Here is a 17,865-nt window from a genome sequence, read left to right as displayed (position 1 = left end):
AATAGCTTTTTGAGTATTAGTAAAACCTGGAGATGCATAGTAACTTAGTTCCTAGGTTCTATGTTTTCCTAAGTTTCCTAGGTCCTACCACACTGGAGATTTTCTCTGTTATTTTCTAAGTCTCTAATAAATATTGATGTTAATTGGCGGCATGTAAGCAACAGAGCTCTTTGTAGAGAACATTTCTTATGCTGGTCAGAGTAAGATGCAAGTGGAGACTGCAGTCTTTTTATCATAAGTATGTACCTATTAATAAAAAAAAAAAAAAAACACAAAACAAAAACAAAAACATTTAAATAAAAAGCTCCAGTAGTGCTTGAAAAAATTATATGGATATAATTATTGGAAAGCAAACAACAGGGCAATACACGCTCAAGACTTTAAGAAAATGTAGCTCTTAAGTATGGTTCAGTGAATTTTAAAATCAATTTGAAGAAGAAATAAACTTTTCAGTAATGAATAGAGTTTAAGCAAAGAGGAGAAACTTACTCATACCAGAGCTGACTAAAAAGCTCCTTTATATCTATTTGTATCTCTGTTAGAAAACTATCATAACTTTTAATTCCATGCACAAACCAAAATTAATTCTTGTTTTAGTATTTGCAGGAAGCAAATAAATAAGAGTTGATAGAAGCAAAACATTTTATTTTGACTGTGGTGTTTAATGTATGATTTATAAAAATTACTTTATATGGTAATTATTATAGTTAAATGAGTTATGCTATGTTTTAATTTTTAAGGATGTATTTTTTTATAAATTCTTTAAACTCCTTTACCTATAAGTGACATAAAATTGCATGACATATAAAAACATAGAAATTCAGACTTTTTTTAATTTAAGCTTGCAATATCTTGTCTTTGATTAGACATGTGATCGCATCAAACAGTCAGCCAGTGGTACCAAGCGTCGTGTATTCATCATTGAGACCATGGGTGGTTATTGTGGTTATCTGGCCAATATGGGGGCCCTTGCAGCAGGAGCTGATGCTGCTTATATCTTTGAAGAACAGTTTGATATTCGAGAGCTCCAGGTATACAGCATTAGAAATGTTTTTCTCATTTTTAAGTGGATCCTAAAATTGTTGTACATATATAGCAAAATGTGTATATTTGGTATATTTGAAGTAGATGGCTCATGTTACAAAAAAGATGTTTAGATTGTATCTAAAAGCTGCCTTTGTCAGTAGCACTTTCACATAATGCCAGTTCTTAGGCCATATTATATAAAGGAACATATACCCAGTTGTTCTTGGCACCAGATTCAATTAACTGTCAAAATTATTTTATTAGTCATTAAACACTACTGGGTGAATTGTTTCATTTTTATTCTTCTGACTGAAATTCAAATCACATGTAATTGAACAGACCTGGGCAGTTTTAAAAGAAAAAAACAAAAATAGGGAAAAAAAATACTTTTTCCATTGTGTTAGATGGCTATTCGTGTCAGGAGTTGAATAGTATGTAGCGTATATTAGATACTGACTTTGATACCGCAACTATTCAGAGCCTGTTTGGAGGTGGTACTAAAATAAAGATCTCGAGCTTCAGGGATTACACATTAGGGTGTAAGCTGATATGGAACTTCTCTACTGTGAGGACTTTACACTTCTGAGGTAGTTGGTGCTAGCTGCGGTCATGGGCAAATACAAAGCTAAACAGATGACAGAAACTTTCCTGAAAGGAAAAGAGGTGTGAAATGAATTATAATTCCTCCCCACTCATTTCTCAGTGGTGTGTACTCTTCATGTCATATATGGCAGGACCAGCACAGCACTGTATAGGAGTAGGGGCAAGATAAAAGTTTTTGTGGCAATTTCTGTATTTTTATGTATACTGACATTATGCAACTTGCTTCTATACCAGTATAGCATACAAAAAAACAACTTTGTGTTCCTATCAAAATCAGTTATTTGTGATGTGGAGGAAGAAGTTAGTTTTAACCCAAGATGAATAGCCATACACAGTGTATTATCCTGGATCTCCAAAAACCTGCTGATTATTTGAATTTGCACATAATATTTGATGTGGAATACTTTACAGAAGTTCTCAGGATATGTAGACTCATTAATGTTTTAGAGTTCTGTATGGCTTGTTAAAAATACTTTTGTTGTTTCTAGGCTAATGTAGAACACTTGACTGAAAAAATGAAAACCAGTATCCAGCGTGGTCTAGTACTGAGGTAAGCAAAAGTAGTTTTAATAGATGGCATCAGTGATACTGAGCACTTCCAGACAAGTAGGCTGTTTGGCCACTTGCAAAGACACTCTAAGTCTATATTCCTTGATTATTCCTTTAGCATGAGATTTTTTGTAAAGCTGTAGCCCTAGAAGGCAAGTCTGGATGCTCAAGTCCAAAACTAACTTCTTTCTATGTAAATGTGTTTGCTCTACAATCTAATATTTTATCCTATTTTCAGCCTATTTTCTCATCAGCTTTGTCTTTTATCGTAGATTCATTCTTCCTAAAGATAGTGTGAAAGCTAGTATACATGTGTTCACATATAGTATGGCCTTTACTATAAAAATCTTATTTAGATTTTAGGAGATAACACAGGATAAAATATCTTTCAAAAATCAAAACTTTTAAAATATGTTGATTAGCATGTCTTAAAATTATACCTTCTTAGGCAGCATGAATCAGGCTGTAGCTTCTTTATTTCTTGAGCATTTATTTTCAGTATTCCGAGTAGGGCTGAAAAATGAATACCACAATAAATTGTATGAAGATACCATTATATTTGTTCAGGTTCTACTAGTTATATGACTAGGGTGAAAAAATATTCTATGTTTACAATATTGGTAAGGAACAGCCTAAGGTACTATTCATCAGCCGTGCTTTTATAAAGGGCAAAATGGTGACATTGGATGTCAATGACTTTTTGTTTTAATGCAGTTTTTCCTCTGCATAATGAACTTGTCAGACCTAAAATGAAATTTTTCACTACCTTATTCAACAATGGATTGCAAGTGACCTGCCAGTGATGTGACTGTAGTGAAAGTAATGCAGACTTCAAAATCCTGAACATGTTCCATAAAAGTGAACGTATGTGATTAGATGAAAATATCTAAGCCATGATTACTGGTATCAAGAAAATAAGAAAAAGTTTGTCATTCAGTATCTGTAAAGACCTCCATGACTTAATAGTAAATTTGCTGACTGTATCTGGCCTTAATTGTTACAGAAATGAGAACTGCAATGAGAACTACACAACTGACTTCATTTATCAGCTGTATTCTGAAGAAGGGAAAGGAGTGTTTGACTGTCGAAAAAATGTATTGGGCCATATGCAGCAGGTAAAAATGATCTTAAAATTACAGACGAACTTATCTTTGTATGAGCAAAGAGCATACACTGTTCAAGCATTTCAAGCAAGACTAACTCAGGTTTAAAGAAAAAAAGTGCGGATTTTTGTTTGTAGGTAACTCAGAATTTTTTTTTAGCGTTATAATTTATTGCAATTCCTTCTTAAAAATCTAGGGGAAAAGTAACATTAGATTCTTAATGATTTTCATTTTTATTCCTCTCCTGTCTGTATTAATAAGCAAATATACTTTTAATAATAGATAATACAGCTATCTTATTATTGTAATACATCCTTAGAACACACTTATCTGCCCATCCATAATGTATCTGGCTTCTGAACCCTGGAAGAGATGAGATTTTACTACAAAAAATATGTGCAGATGGATTGTTCTTGTAGAAGAGACAGTAGTGAGCTACTCCTTGTGGTCTTTGTGCCTTGCATCTCTTTATCTTACTATACTGCTTGTTAGTGGGCAAACAGTACTGAGAGGGAATCTTATCAACACTTACAAATACCTTAGGGATGTGTGTCAAGAGGAGGGGGCCAGACTTTTCTCAGTGGTGCCCAGTGACAGGACAAGTGGCAATGGGCACAAACTGAAACATGAGAAGTTCCATCTGAATATGAGGAGGAACTTCTTTGAGGGTGACAGAGCACTGGAACAGGCTGCTCAGGGAGGCTGTGGAGTCTCCTTCTCTGGAGATACTCAAAACCCGCCTGGACGCGATTCTGTGCAACATGCTCTAGGTGAACCTGCTTTGGCAGAGGGTTGGACTAGATGATCTCCAGAGGTCCCTTCCAACCCTTAACCATTCTGTGATTCTAATTTGGCTATGGTAATCACAAGGATATAGTCCTCTTACTCATTTGTTTTTAGATTATTCAACGCTGAGGTTGGCACTTTCTGTGTAAAATTTAGCAAAGTTTATTTTGAAGGTCAAAACCAGCATTAGTCAAACAATGTTTGGAACTATTTGGAACTACTTCACATGTGATTTCAGTCCCATCTGCTGCATTGAAAATGGACAGAAAAGTCAGACTTTATAGACAGAGAGTCTAAAAACCAAAACAAAACAACACTTCTGTTCCCAGAACTATATAAAGGCTGCTGTAATACTTGCAATGAAAGCAGCCAAAAAAAAAAAAAAAAAAGATTACTAGTGTGGAAGTCCTAACACAGTGGTTTTGCTTCCCAGACTTCCTAGATTAGAGTCAGCACTTAGGTTTCTTAGGCTTCTTCTGACACCTCTCCTTCCAGCACTTTCCTGGTTTATATTATGCTGAAACCAGGTCACCTGGTGGCAGTGTGATAGCTGGGCAGTGCTTAATGATCAGCACTAAGGGGAAGTGGAAGAAAGGGAAAACAGTGCCCTCCATTTATCTAAGTGAAAAGTATTATTGATTCAATGAGAATTCTACAGGTGCTTAACACAAATTTTAAATGTTTTAGCTTGATTTGTGTGGTGGGGTTTTTGGTTGGTTTATTTGTTTTTCTAAGTGAGGGAAACAGAAATAAGAGGTAGAGAAGGCCATTAACAGCAATGACTGATAAAATAAAAAGATACAAATACTGGTTCGATAACTAAACGAACCCACGCTTGAATTTTCACACAGGGTGGTGCACCTTCGCCATTTGATAGAAACTTTGGGACAAAAATTTCCGCAAAAGCTATGCAGTGGATCTCCAAAAAACTGAAAGAAACCTACCGAAAAGGTGCAGAAATATTTGGTACACTCTCTTGTTACTGTCTTGGATTAGCTAGCAGTGTGTAAGACTACTCTACTATGCAAACATATGAGTGTATCTTAGTTTGTTAGTCAGCATACTTCTTTTCCTCTTGATTATGTTTTTATTATTCAGTAGTGCCTTGCTGTGCTTGCTGCTGTAAGATTTCCTCTCGAGTGAGGTCGATAATTCAGATAGCTCTTATCTTTCTTTAAAAAATGCTAGTGTGATTGCAGTTTTTCATGCATGAAGGAATTGGTGGTTATATAGTTACATCTGTTCTTCCTTTTTGTTTCATGGTGGCTACATGGGAGACAGAAGAAGGTAATATGTCTTCTTTGGGAATTTTGTAAAGCACTATTTACTAAAATTTAAAATTGGATGTTAAAATTCAGTCTTATTGTTGCTTAATTACACTGTATTTTCACTGCTAATCACCAAAGCTAAATTAAAAAAGTGAAGTTCTAACCCTATTAAAGTACTAATTGATGTTTTATCATTACATTAAATATTCAGTAACTGGAATTAAGCTACTGTAAGCATCCTCTTCAATTTAATCACAGAAAAAGGGTATTTGCCCTTACAAGTGTGAGGAAGAAAGATCCTGAATTATTTCATTCTTTTTAGGAAAAGTATTTGCCAACACCGATGACTCAGTTTGTTTGCTGGGAATGCGTAGACGCAATCTTGTTTTCCAACCCGTGGCTGAGCTTAAGACTGAAACAGACTTTGTGTATGTATACCCTGCTTACATTTTAAACATTTCAACAGAGGCTTCCTTTCACCACATCAAATGAACAACCTCTCCCCAGTGCTGGCACACAGTGTTTGCCAACTGTTTTACGCCACTTTTGTCTTTGGCCTACATTTAGCCAGTGATTCGCTTTGATTGTTCACTTGTCTTTTCTAACAACTCCCTTCGTGCTTTCTCTTTATCCTCCTTATATGTGAAATTCTCTCCTTATGAATTCTGGGACTCCACTGTCCTTTTAAATAACTTTCTCGTAATTGTTTTTGTTGTAATGCCTAGAATTCCTTCTGGTAGAGTTTAGTGGGGCAGCATTTTTGCACACAATTTGGTATTATACTTATCTATAAAGAACATCTGTATAGTAAAATCTATTTGTTCCTTTGGTATTCTGTCCTTATGTCTCCCCAGTTTGGGTCAGTGTTTACATCTCACCATAAATGTCAGTATCTGATCCTATTTATAAGGAAGGCCACTACTGTTAGTGTTGTCAAATGACCTACAAAATGTGTTTGTCTTAGCTACCAAGTAAATCACTATCTTTTTTCTTTCCCGCCTCTTACACAGACACAGGATTCCCAAGGAGCAATGGTGGCTGAAGCTGCGACCACTGATGAAAATCCTGGCCAAGTACAAGACTAGTTATGACGTTTCAGATTCAGGCCAGCTAGAGCATGTTGCTGTGCACAGCCCAAAGGAAGCAGAAACCGGAGCCATCTAAAGACATCACTTTTAGATTATTGTAATAGATGCACATTGTGAGTAACAATGCTTTAGAATCGTTACAGCTTCATTTTGTAACAAACATTTAAATTATTGTACCAGCACTTTATGTGAAACAAGGCATTCAGCTGTCACACAGATTTTGTCCTGTATTTGTGTTAACGTTTGAAACAAATCCTAGCATCTAATGGATAAGTACCATTTACTGATACTACCCTTTAATGATAAGCGCAACACCGTTCTATGCACTCTGTAAGTTACTCATCTACTGCACTTTGTTTCAGAGTACTTATACCCAAAAATAAGTGTAGAGGGCTAGTTTTGTGTTGAGTTACAGGATGTGCTTAATGTATCCAAAGTGAAATAAAGTACTGTTGCAAACATTATGAGTGACTTGTCAGAAATTGTATTCACCTGCTTTTAAACAGCTGGGGGAATAATGCTTCATGAAGGATTTTCTATACATTCCAGTGAAGGAAAAAAAGCAACTGCCCTTTTCTTTCCCTAACCATGCAGGAAGTATTCACAGCAGGACAAGCTGGTTTTCATTGCTTCTTCAGGATTAGGCTAGAACTGGGAATCCTTTCTCCTTGTACAGGGATGGTAAAAACTATTTTTCAGGGAAAAAAAGAAAAAGAAAAGCTTTACACTCTTCTGAATCTCAAGTTGTTAATCTGGTCCTTGCTTCATGCTTCCTTTCTCTCAGCTTCTTCAAGACTATTTAAAAAAAAAGCCCATAATGATGAAAAAGGACTTGTCAGGCTGACAAACAAAGCCAAAAATGTTTCCTCGTGCCAGCTTATCTGTTAACTGGACCTTGACAAAAAGTTAAATACTAGCTTGTGTCGTATCAAAATATGACTGAATGTTGCCCAAATTAGCAAGATAAGTTGAACTTAAAATACAGTGTACACTGACTCATTAGGGATTTGCCCACTACACTGCAATTCACTACAAACTTGGCTTGATGCAAGGTGGAATGTACTGTCACAAAGCTCCTCTATCTCTAGGTGGCTTATGCAAAGGAAGCTGGAATTATCACACCAAAGAATGAAATCTGTCAGTATGAGAGACATAGTTTTTATATATCCAACAGCAGACATGATTTCAAATAAACACCATTTAAAACTACAGCGTTTTACATATACAAAAATATTTAATTTATATAGTATTCATATGCAATTGGAGGAGTGAGTCTTCAGTAAAATATTAAGCTCTGTCTTTGTCATTACCATCACAAATCATTCTTGCTCTCAAGTACTGTATGGTTAGAAAATTTCTCACAGTTATTTCAAGAACAGCTTTTAACTGGTGAACATTTATGTTGGACCATAGCACAGTTAAAAGTTACTACAAAAACCTAATTATATAGTCACACAGATTGGCTTGTTTTGTATTAGTTTGGATGTTCAGCAGCACTTCATCGCTTGACCCATGAGGGATCTTTGGTGATATCAGCATTTTCTGGGCCAAGTACAGCTTGGCCACGAGTGCTCTTCCCAACTGCAAGGTACCTGCAAGGAAAAAAAAAAAAACACAAACCAATGAGAAGCTGCTGCATTCAGTTACCCGCCACTCCGTTACACAAGTTAAAAATATTCCCATCTCAGGAAAAAAATGTTGTTTGATACATACCCATTGTTTGCTTTTACAGCATCTTTTGGATTTATAGTGTTTTTCTCCCAGTCACTACAATACATGTCTTCTAAGGCATAGCTCTAACTAGCCTATCTATCTCCTTAACCTTGTCTTTGTCAGGAGTGGAATTCTTAAGTCTAAAGTGGAATTCAGAAGTCTACAGCATCACAAAATGTTACGAGTCTAGAAGAACCAGCTCTTATAGCCAGGAGCTGGATGTCTGAGTGTACTCCTTCTCCAGACAGTTTCTGGACCCTTCAAAAGTAAAACAATCTCTCACAAACACAGAACGTAGGAGGGAGTTACATCTGCTAAAATGCACTAAGCAGGATATAATTAACATCTCTCTTTCTATGTTACAAAAGCAAATATTCGAAGTAGGATGAAAGGCCGAAGGAAGAAATCCAAGAACTTTATTACAACAACTTTCACAAGCTGTTTTCTTCTTCACATTAGGTATTTGTTCTATTTTTCAAGTAAACATTTTCTTAAGTTGAGCACAGACTTACTTGTTTGATACATCAGCCAGGTTATCACTGTTGACAGCAAAAAGTTGTTCTCTGTGTGACTGCTTCATTTCATCTGAAATCCCATATAAGAAATGATCCATTCCTAGGGGAAAAAAAAACCCAAACCCACAAGACAAAATCATGCCCTGCACTGGTGTGCTGGAATCTCAGTTACAACTAAGTGCATGAATGAGTACGTGCGCTGGAAGGGAAGAATAGAGACTACCATTAGGCCATTGTTGTGAGACAATATCTAACTGTAAATCAAATATCAAAGGTGAGAACTGAGAAAATTAATTTTCTGAGGTAGCAAGAGTTTCCTATTTAGGAAAAAAAAGAAGATTCATATTCTATTCTGACAAGTGATTTTGTTTGTCAAAAATCTAAATGTAATGGTGGTCCAGAAAACCTAACACACCCTAACACGATTCATTCTAAAGGGTCTCAGTAGTTTCTAACCAAGTTTTAGCCAAACTGGATTTCATAAAACTTCTATTTTTATTGCGGTTTATAACAACAAACTCTTAAAATTTGCTATCAGTAGTAATATACATGCAAGACAAAGGTTTGATCACCTTTTTGTACCCCACAGAAACCTGCATACAAATACTTTAACGCTTTTGTTGGAATACTTGCCTGCAGTATTTTAATATTAATATTATAGGTCTTTGAACAACCAGAGAACTCCAAAATAATCATAGAAAAGCTTTTTGTCATGCAAATAATCATGGGAGGGGAAAAAAGCGGCTTGGGAGGACATCTGTCAACTAGTCTAACCTCCTGCCCAAAGCAGGGCTGACTTCAAAGTTAGATAGGGTTATTCAAGTCCTTATGCAGGGCCCAGTGATCAAAATAACAGTATATGAAGGGACAGGTATTGCTCTCTAGGCCTATTGAACAATGTTCTTCTATTCAGTGTTTCACTAAATTTGCCACAGCTCCGTTAACATTCATGTTCAATTACCAAAGAATGTAAATCATTACTCTCACAAATACCAACATCCCACATGCACACACTACACTCACATGGGCACCTAAAATTGATTACTTTTCTTTTAATTGCCCAGACCAAAACCAAGTTCCATCAGCTGAAAGTCAGCTTCATTTTAAGTTTTCTTGTTTAATAAGTTAGTATTAATACAAGTACATATTAAAATAACACTAATTTTAACCTTATAATCCTTTTATGTATAGGAAAGGAACGTATTCTAACTTAGCAAGTTTTGGACTGAAATTAAGCTGAGAACGGAGGAGGGCGGGAAAAGCGAGGAAAGCAAAGCAACGTGTGAGCAAACTGAAAAGATGTAAAGATACTACCAAGGCATCATAAGTATGCAGATATGTAAAGAAGATAACACCCTCCACCATAGCAGACAGACTTTCATGCTTTAACTTCTTCAAAAAAAGTATACACAAAAGGTTAGAGACATTCATAGTCAATATGTATACTTGTGTCAGGAAAATAATCCTTCGACTTTTTTTGAATCAAAAGACCGGTACCTCTTTCTATTTGCTTGCATCTAACGCCCTTTCCAAGCCTACAATTCTTTCTTTAATCTACCTCCATCTTCTAGATGTATTCACCTGACATCAAGGAGCAATATGAATACAAAAACTTCAGCAGAGAGATTGAATGCATGTGGTATTTCTGAAAGGGAGCAACAGGAATTGACTGCTTCGATGAAACTGCAATGGTCTTACATCTTCCGAGAACAAATTTTATCATATGATACAGTTTAGGAAACTATTTTCTTCGCTTTAAACTTAACTGAAAAAAAAAAAAATATGGGCAGCATTGGGAGGCTGGTGAGAATATACCTTTATCTGAGGGAGCTATTGGTGCATCTACAGCAGCAAATACTGCTAGCTTAGCTTCATCGATATCTTGTTGTGTGAATTCTCCAGATTTGGCCCATTCGACTGCTTTCTCAAATATTTTCAAGGTGGCTAACGAATTTGGGTCTCTTAGAAGAAAAAAAAAAGTAAAATTAATTACTTCAGTCTTACAAAATGAAATACTGTAATTGCTTTGTTCTCATTTCATTCATAGTTTACCATGCATCACACACGCACACATACATGGGGATTAAACCAAATGGTAAACTTCCTTTCTGTTTACAAAAAGAGGTTTTGGGTTTTGTTTGTTTTTTTCAGAAGAAAGAAGTGTCAGATACACAAGTGCAGCAGGTTCAGTTGCCTAAAAGTAGTTCCAAGGCAATGTGCAGAGAACTGGTATTAAAAAAGATGGTAAGCCAGCACTGTTTACAATGCACTACCACCAATTTGCTGCAACAGCTTAGTAAGCGTAACTGCCATTAATATCAACAAGAGTAATATTTATGATATGCCTTATCTTCTCTAAGTTGCTTTTCCCGCTACACCTGTTTTTGCTCTCTGTAAAACAGGTGCAACAGGTTAACAACTACTGAAATACTAACCAGGACAAGTCCTACCATGTTGAAGCCTTAGGAAGGTAAGGCTACTCAAATTTTAGCTAGGAATTCCAACCAAGTACTGTGCCAGACTACCTTTGATTAGGAAAATTAATTAAGCCACATGACATTTTTAGTGGGGATTATAACCAGTCTTTAACACCTCCAGTTCAAATTTCCTCTGAAAGTGCTTTAGTAAGATCAATGCAAGGTAACTGTTCTGGACTGGCAAAAAAGAAGAAAAGAAAAGAAAAAAAAACCAATTCTAGCTCATCACCAGCAATGCTTTCTGCTGAATCTCTGATGATTCCAGCCAGTCACCAAAGAAAGCTGCGTATTTTCAAAACCAGGACCTTAGGGAACAACATCATTCTACTTCCTGGTCTCAAATTTAGAATAGTCTTGAATTGCCTTTTTTAGGGCCTCCTCAGCCCAGGGAGAAACAAGTGAAAGCCAGTTTTACACAAATCTGGTACTGAGACAGTAAACACCTAAGCAGAGAGACACAACAATGGTTGCTACCAGCAGAGATAAGTTAGGCTTTCCCAAGGACAGAAACCAGAGAAAGCAAGGAGGAGTTTATCAAAAATAGGGAACCTTAAGCAACTAATGTGAACATCATCAGCATTGAATCACTTTCTTGTGATTCAACATCCTTTTTATTTCACTTGATCTTGAAAGAGAGCTACAACTAAGTCAAAAGAAGATACATGTAAGTGCAGTCAGTGGTCCCCTCAGATATGAACAGGAAAGAATGAACCTGCTGTTACCTGTAGGAGTAGAAAGTGAATATGCCATTGTGACTAAGTTTAGCACCTCCACCATAAGCCCCTCCTTTCTCTCTGATTTCTCTATGCAGGAATTTAGCTGTCATCAACCGTGCAAGAATTCGAAGGCTGTAATGAGAGAAATATCAACAGCAAAGATGTTAAATGGACAACAGTAACACTCTCAGCTTTAGAGGAAATTCACAAAGATGCCCATTTGCAATGCATTGCTTCTTGTAGTCTACAACAGTAACAGTAAAAATACTCAGTATTTAATAATAGCTGAATAATGTGACATCATTGTAAGAGTGGCACTGCTTTGAAACGTTCCTTGACTAGTTCCATTTATTTCACTGTAATGAAATACGAAAGCAGCCTCCTAAACTCTGTGACATGCAATAGGATTGTCAACTCAGACACATCTAAGTAGGCAGGGGTGTTTATTTGGAAGTTAGGAGATAGCAGCCCCTCATTATTTAATCTCAGCATTTACTAAAACAGGGCATTTTTGGACCTAGCCATGCAAAAGTTGCTCCATAAAGATTTTGTGACAAATGCACTACAAAGCATTTTCTACTGACGCTCCATTTTCTGCAGTCAGCCTAAGATTTTCCATTTTGTTTTGTGCTACACAACATATATAGAAGCCCCCTGCTGATTCTGTTTCCCACCTTGCATAGTCTGCGGTTGTGTAGGGAACTGTTCGAATGCACTCCCCAATATAGTTCACTGGGAAGGGAAGCACAAAATGGGTCTTCATCTGGCATGGTTTGAAAGTAGGATCCTAAGAGAACAATGCATTATCGTCACTGTTTGCAGAGAAGAGACAATTTATCCATTTGAGAAATTTGGCTTTTTTGAGAACTATGGAATTCTGCCAAACATACAGACACACAAATGCTAAAGCTGCCCCTTGACCTACACTGCAATCACTGACATTTCGCTTGTGCCCACATCAGCAAATCAGTACGTAGAATTGCCTTGGCAAACTAAAATACATGGACACTGTACATCAGCTACCCATCCTTGCACATGGGCTTCTCAGTTGTGCAGGCCTTGTACTATTACCAAACAGTTTTGATTGGCATGATTCCCCTGCCACATCTTTACTTTGATTGAAACAAGTGTTCATAACTCCACATAAGTCCATGCTCACCACATCATATTTCAGTCCATCTACTCAATTTTAGATATTGAAAAGAGATTCAGAAACTGAAACCCACAAAAAAATGCAAACTATTTACAAACAGCAGCAGCTATATGAATTTCTGCTCAAACATCCCCTGCAATAAACTCGATTCTGCCTTACAACCCCACTTCAAAACTTCCAGTCCTCTTCATGTCTCCAGGCATCTGCAGCACTTGCTTCTTTGCCTCTTTCACACATACACCTGCTTGTGTGCTTACTTAAGCATGATCAGAGCCTTAAACACCTCCAGTAGCTTTTATGACCCCATTTCAATGCTCCCAAGCCTTTCTTAACTTCAGAGACCCGTTCTGCAGCCCCTCACACATCTCTGGCTGGTTGGGCCAAGCATAGCAGCATATACATCACTGGTCAGCAAGCAAAACTGTGGGCTGAGCTCTCCCTGCATTCTTCTCAAAGGAGAGCTCAAGGTATGCTCAGCTGTTTTTCTCTCCTGCAGCCAAATACAGATTTTCATTTTTACTTAATTGTCACTGATTGTCTCAGGTGTCATTCACACTCAGAATCATTTAGGGAGGAGGGGATGAAAAAGAAGGGGCTAACTGGGAGTGACACTATGTGATCCTGGTTCTGAAAGAAAACAGGTTAAAAATAAAATAAGCATCACTTACAAGAGACAGCACAAGCAAGTATTTGCCTGCATGCATGAATGTGGAGTTAGCTAAATGATCTTCATGCCAGAACCAAAGGGAAGGTAACAAAAAGGATGACACAGAGGGATGAAGAATTCTCATAGCTAGTTTGAAGAAACAATCCAGTCAGAGAGTGGCATTGAAGGGCACATTAGGTTTCAGTGGGGTGCTTCTAAATAGTAAGAGAATCTGTAACAGCTTAAGAGGGACCATTAGGATCGGTAACAGCCCTGTAAGACCAACATCCCCAACGAATAATGTACTTACATTAACTAGTTTCCTTGTGATCTGCAAACCAGTAAGCATTTCACTTCCCACAGGTTTGACTTCTGAAGATTTCTACAAGACACCCAGCCCTCATATTAAAAGATGATTTAACAATTTAGACCAAGAATACTACAAATGTAATATCTACCACTAAAACCTCTTTGTAAATATCATCAGACTGTGTCTTCACAAACATAAGTGAGCTACTCGATTACTTCTTTATATTTGGATTTCTAAGCAAATGCTAAATAAATTTCATTTCAAGAGTAATTTGGCACTGAAAGACACCAAGACAGAGATTAAATGAGGCCCAGAAAGTTTCAGACTATCATTTCCCTCATGCGTAGGGAACTGGGAGCTTATTCCAGTCTCATCAGAAATTAAGACAGATCTGCACATTGACAAGAGCAGATCCTTTGTCAACTCTATTGAGCCAAGCACATTTTGTGCCAAATGTCCTGAACACCCAGATAATGAAACAAATTCCTACACAACTGAGGGACTGTGTGTTATGCCCTATTTCTTTTTGGCCAACATTTCAAGTAAAGCTCAGCTAAAAAAGAAATTACAGTTTTATGTGACAGAGAAAGGAAGAATTTCTTTTTCCACATCCCACGCAACAGCAGTATCCTCAGGGTAAGGCTTGACAGCTGATCTACAGGATCTACTATTGTCTATTTTATTGAGGCGAAGACAGCCTCTGTGGAAACACACACAGCAGCTTATCACAGAGCTGACTCTTGCCAAGTTCTTCAGACATCTTTGTACGGACGTAGTATCTGAGTTCAAATGTTCTTCTCCTGATTGCACAGTGGTCTTTACACAAGATCAAGTCAACTGTATTTGATGCCCTAGTCACAAATGAAGTAATTTCTTACCTCAATCACATGGGGACGAACAGGTTTTCTCTCTTTTTTACTCCTAGATATGCCCTTTATAAATTTCTCTACTTCTTTAGGTGCTTCCGATATCTGTTGAGGTGCTGCATTCACTGAACATCTGTTAAAAATACATCAAGTTTTTAAATATGTTTCTGTGTTTTCGGACAGTCCTTTATAATTTGCACCACTTTGTTTTCCTAAACATTTTCTATTAAATCATCAGAATGTTAGATCTGCAGTCACTGATAATTATTATCACAGGAAAAAGCAAAATACTCATAACCCAGCATTTGATATGCCAAAAAATAAAAAAGTCACAGTGCAATTGCTTTTCTTTTGCTTGCCCAAAAACACCTTCAGACCTAAACTTCAGCAGTAGCTGTCAAACCACTTCTGTGCACAGGAGAGGACTACATCAGTTTTGCAAAATATAAAAAGAAACTAATGTCCTCTGTATTCTCTCTTTACAGGAAGATCTACCTGGTTTTGAACAATATAGATATTTGCATAATTTTATTCATCATTTCATGCGTTGCAAAACAAAACTTTGCAACTTATCACACTTCAAATGGACTTATTTTTGAACTAATGCGTCTGACACTAAACACGTTAAAGTACCCTCTTACTTCTTCCAATATATGCATAAAGCAGATTCCAGAATGTCGCTGTTTTCCTTTTAGGAGAAAAAAAAACAAACCAAACTGAATTCTACTGTTACAATACAATACAACAGTAATTGTCTAATGGGTACCTTTAAGGAAAAAAAAAAAAGGCAGAATTTTGAGTGTTTCTGTAAAATCCCACAGGCTATTTACACACTTTTGGTACAACAGTTACATATGAAATTTACCATAAGCTTCTCACACCTGTTAAAAAATGAACAAAATAAGCCATAGCTACCACTTTGTAAGCAAGGAGAATTTAAACTAGTAACATTTTGTAGTTTTTCCACAGACCTCCCATTTCACAAAACCCCAGTACTCCATGAAGCGCACTGAGAAATGCCCATTCACAGGCCATGGCCTTCTCTGTAACCAAAATGCCCCTCTTCTTTGTTGCTGAAACTTACCTGATGTTGTCACTATTTAATAAATACTTCTTAATGCGTGGTAGTTTGCGTAGTATTGGTTTAATATCGGACATTTCTGCTATTCTCTTCATCAACTTCACCTGTGCAGGAAGGGAAGGCAGAAAGACTACAGATTAGAATCACAGAATGGTTTGGGTTGGAAGGGACCTTAAAGATCATCTAGTTCCAACCCCCCTGCCATGGGCAGGGACACCTTTCCACTAGACCAGGTTGCTCAAAGCCCCATCCAACCTGGCCTTAAACACTGCCAGGGAGGGGGCAGCCACAGCTTCTCTGGGCAACCTGTTCCAGTGTCTCAACAAACACCCTCACAGTCAAGAATTTCTTCCTAATATCTAATCTAAATCTACCCTCTTTCAGTTTAAAACTGTTCCCCCTCATCCTGTCACTACTTGCCCTTGTAAAAAGTCCCCCTCCAGCTTTCCTGCAGGCCCTCTTCAGGTACTGGAAGGCTGCTAGAAGGTCTCCCCGGAGCCTTCTCTTCTCCAGGCAGAACAGCCCCAACTCTCTCAGCCTCTCTTCACAGGAGAGGTGCTCCAGCCCTCTGATCATCTTTGTGGCCCTCCTCTGGACTCACTCCAACAGCTCCATGTCCTTCTTATGTTGGGGGCCCCAGAGCTGGATGCAGTACTGCAGGTGGGGTCTCACAAGAGCAGAGTAAAGGGGCAGAATCACCTCCCTTGACCTGCTGGCCACGCTGCTTTTGGTGCAGCCCAGGATACGGTTGCCCATCTGGGCTGCCAGCGCACATTGCCGGTTCATGTTGAGCTTCTCGTCAACCATCACCCCCCAAGTCCTTCTCCTCAGGGCTGCTCTCAATCCGTTTTCCGCCCAGCCTGTATTTGTGCTTGGGATTGCCCCGACCCCCATGCAGCCAATATTAATTGGTATTAAACCAGCAGAAAGCATTAGCAAAAATGAGTGCTGTAATTTCTAAGTTGAGGATTTGGGCCTCGCTGAAGAATGCCATTAACTTTTCACCTGCTCCATCCCACTGAACATTTCTTGCAGTTCTCCAGAAGGCGTAAGGTTTTTGCTGGCTCTAATAGAAGCATATAAATGCCCGCAATCTGGAATCCCGTTTGACAGCTCCTGGGCAGTCTTCTTAACCAGCACTCTGAAATGTTCTTCCTCCTCAAATCGGGGACTGAAAAAGAGTAGAAGCAGGTCTCTAGGTCTCATGCAAAAGCACAGCAATGAAATTTATAATACTGATCATTCATCATCCCAAGTTCAACACAGAGCTTTTAGACTGTTGGTTCTCCAATTAATCCACTATATAGTCATGCAAATGATGGAATACTTAGGTTTAGAAACTGGGAGCCATTCAAACATACAGTTATAAAAAGAAATCCTGAAGTAGTATCTCTAAGAAGAGAATGGTTGGAGGGAGAGGGAAAAAGAGAACCCCAAAACACAGGCAAAAACACAAACAAACAAACGAAACCCAGTGTACTGTACTTGTTAAATATTTCACTCCATAAATGCATCATGTCTGGCAGATTTCTATCCAAGCATAGAGATGAAAAGAGCACACCCTGAAGGAAAAAAGAAAAACAAAACACACAAAAAACTGCTTCAAACAAGGCAACCAAAGCAATGGTCTGAGAAATGCACAATGACTTTTTATGAAAGTGATGCAATGATGCCAATCTAATGCTACACATCACAAAACCACTTTAATGAAGGCTGTGCTACTAAAATCAAAACATACGTTAAACATGACTGGTCTCCACACAAAGCAAGCCTGTAGATTCCTCCTTCTCAACAGTAAGTAGCAGTTCAGAAACAGATTTTCTTATTTTTCACAAGAAGTACAAATACAACTGTTCTGGGCGTGCACCTTTCTGCAAAGGAGCCTCCCTAATTCAACTCCAGGATCCATGGGAGCAAACCACAGCAGCAGACCCCAGCAAGTCTGAAAAAATCTTAAGAGGATAT

The 17,865-nt window shown here is 37.8% G+C and overlaps 2 protein-coding genes across 4 annotated transcripts in view; one reads left to right on the top strand and one right to left on the bottom strand.

The window, feature by feature from the left end:
* The window catches only part of PFKP (phosphofructokinase, platelet), a 49,802-nt gene extending 42,915 nt beyond the window's left edge, over positions 1 to 6,887 (top strand). For all 3 annotated transcript variants that reach the window (XM_068405343.1, XM_068405342.1, XM_068405345.1), the window contains 6 exons: positions 867 to 1,031; positions 2,118 to 2,179; positions 3,182 to 3,293; positions 4,919 to 5,018; positions 5,658 to 5,763; positions 6,346 to 6,887. In XM_068405343.1, the coding sequence (XP_068261444.1) occupies positions 867 to 1,031; positions 2,118 to 2,179; positions 3,182 to 3,293; positions 4,919 to 5,018; positions 5,658 to 5,763; positions 6,346 to 6,499 (699 nt within the window). In that variant the 3' untranslated portion in view covers positions 6,500 to 6,887. The remainder of the gene's footprint in view (positions 1 to 866; positions 1,032 to 2,117; positions 2,180 to 3,181; positions 3,294 to 4,918; positions 5,019 to 5,657; positions 5,764 to 6,345) is intronic.
* PITRM1 (pitrilysin metallopeptidase 1) overlaps positions 6,505 to 17,865 on the bottom strand; it is a 31,863-nt gene continuing 20,502 nt past the window's right edge. The window contains exons 18-27 of the mRNA XM_068405341.1: positions 17,386 to 17,462; positions 16,906 to 17,071; positions 15,904 to 16,004; positions 14,832 to 14,952; positions 13,954 to 14,025; positions 12,519 to 12,631; positions 11,851 to 11,976; positions 10,467 to 10,612; positions 8,649 to 8,751; positions 6,505 to 8,015 (exon numbers count right to left, since the gene is read on the bottom strand). Of these exons, the coding sequence (XP_068261442.1) occupies positions 7,922 to 8,015; positions 8,649 to 8,751; positions 10,467 to 10,612; positions 11,851 to 11,976; positions 12,519 to 12,631; positions 13,954 to 14,025; positions 14,832 to 14,952; positions 15,904 to 16,004; positions 16,906 to 17,071; positions 17,386 to 17,462 (1,119 nt within the window). The 3' untranslated portion in view covers positions 6,505 to 7,921. The remainder of the gene's footprint in view (positions 8,016 to 8,648; positions 8,752 to 10,466; positions 10,613 to 11,850; positions 11,977 to 12,518; positions 12,632 to 13,953; positions 14,026 to 14,831; positions 14,953 to 15,903; positions 16,005 to 16,905; positions 17,072 to 17,385; positions 17,463 to 17,865) is intronic.

Source organism: Nyctibius grandis, chromosome 7 (genome assembly GCF_013368605.1).
Source record: "Nyctibius grandis isolate bNycGra1 chromosome 7, bNycGra1.pri, whole genome shotgun sequence".
Lineage (NCBI taxonomy): Eukaryota > Metazoa > Chordata > Aves > Nyctibiiformes > Nyctibiidae > Nyctibius > Nyctibius grandis.
This window is presented reverse-complemented; position numbering and strand designations above follow the sequence as displayed.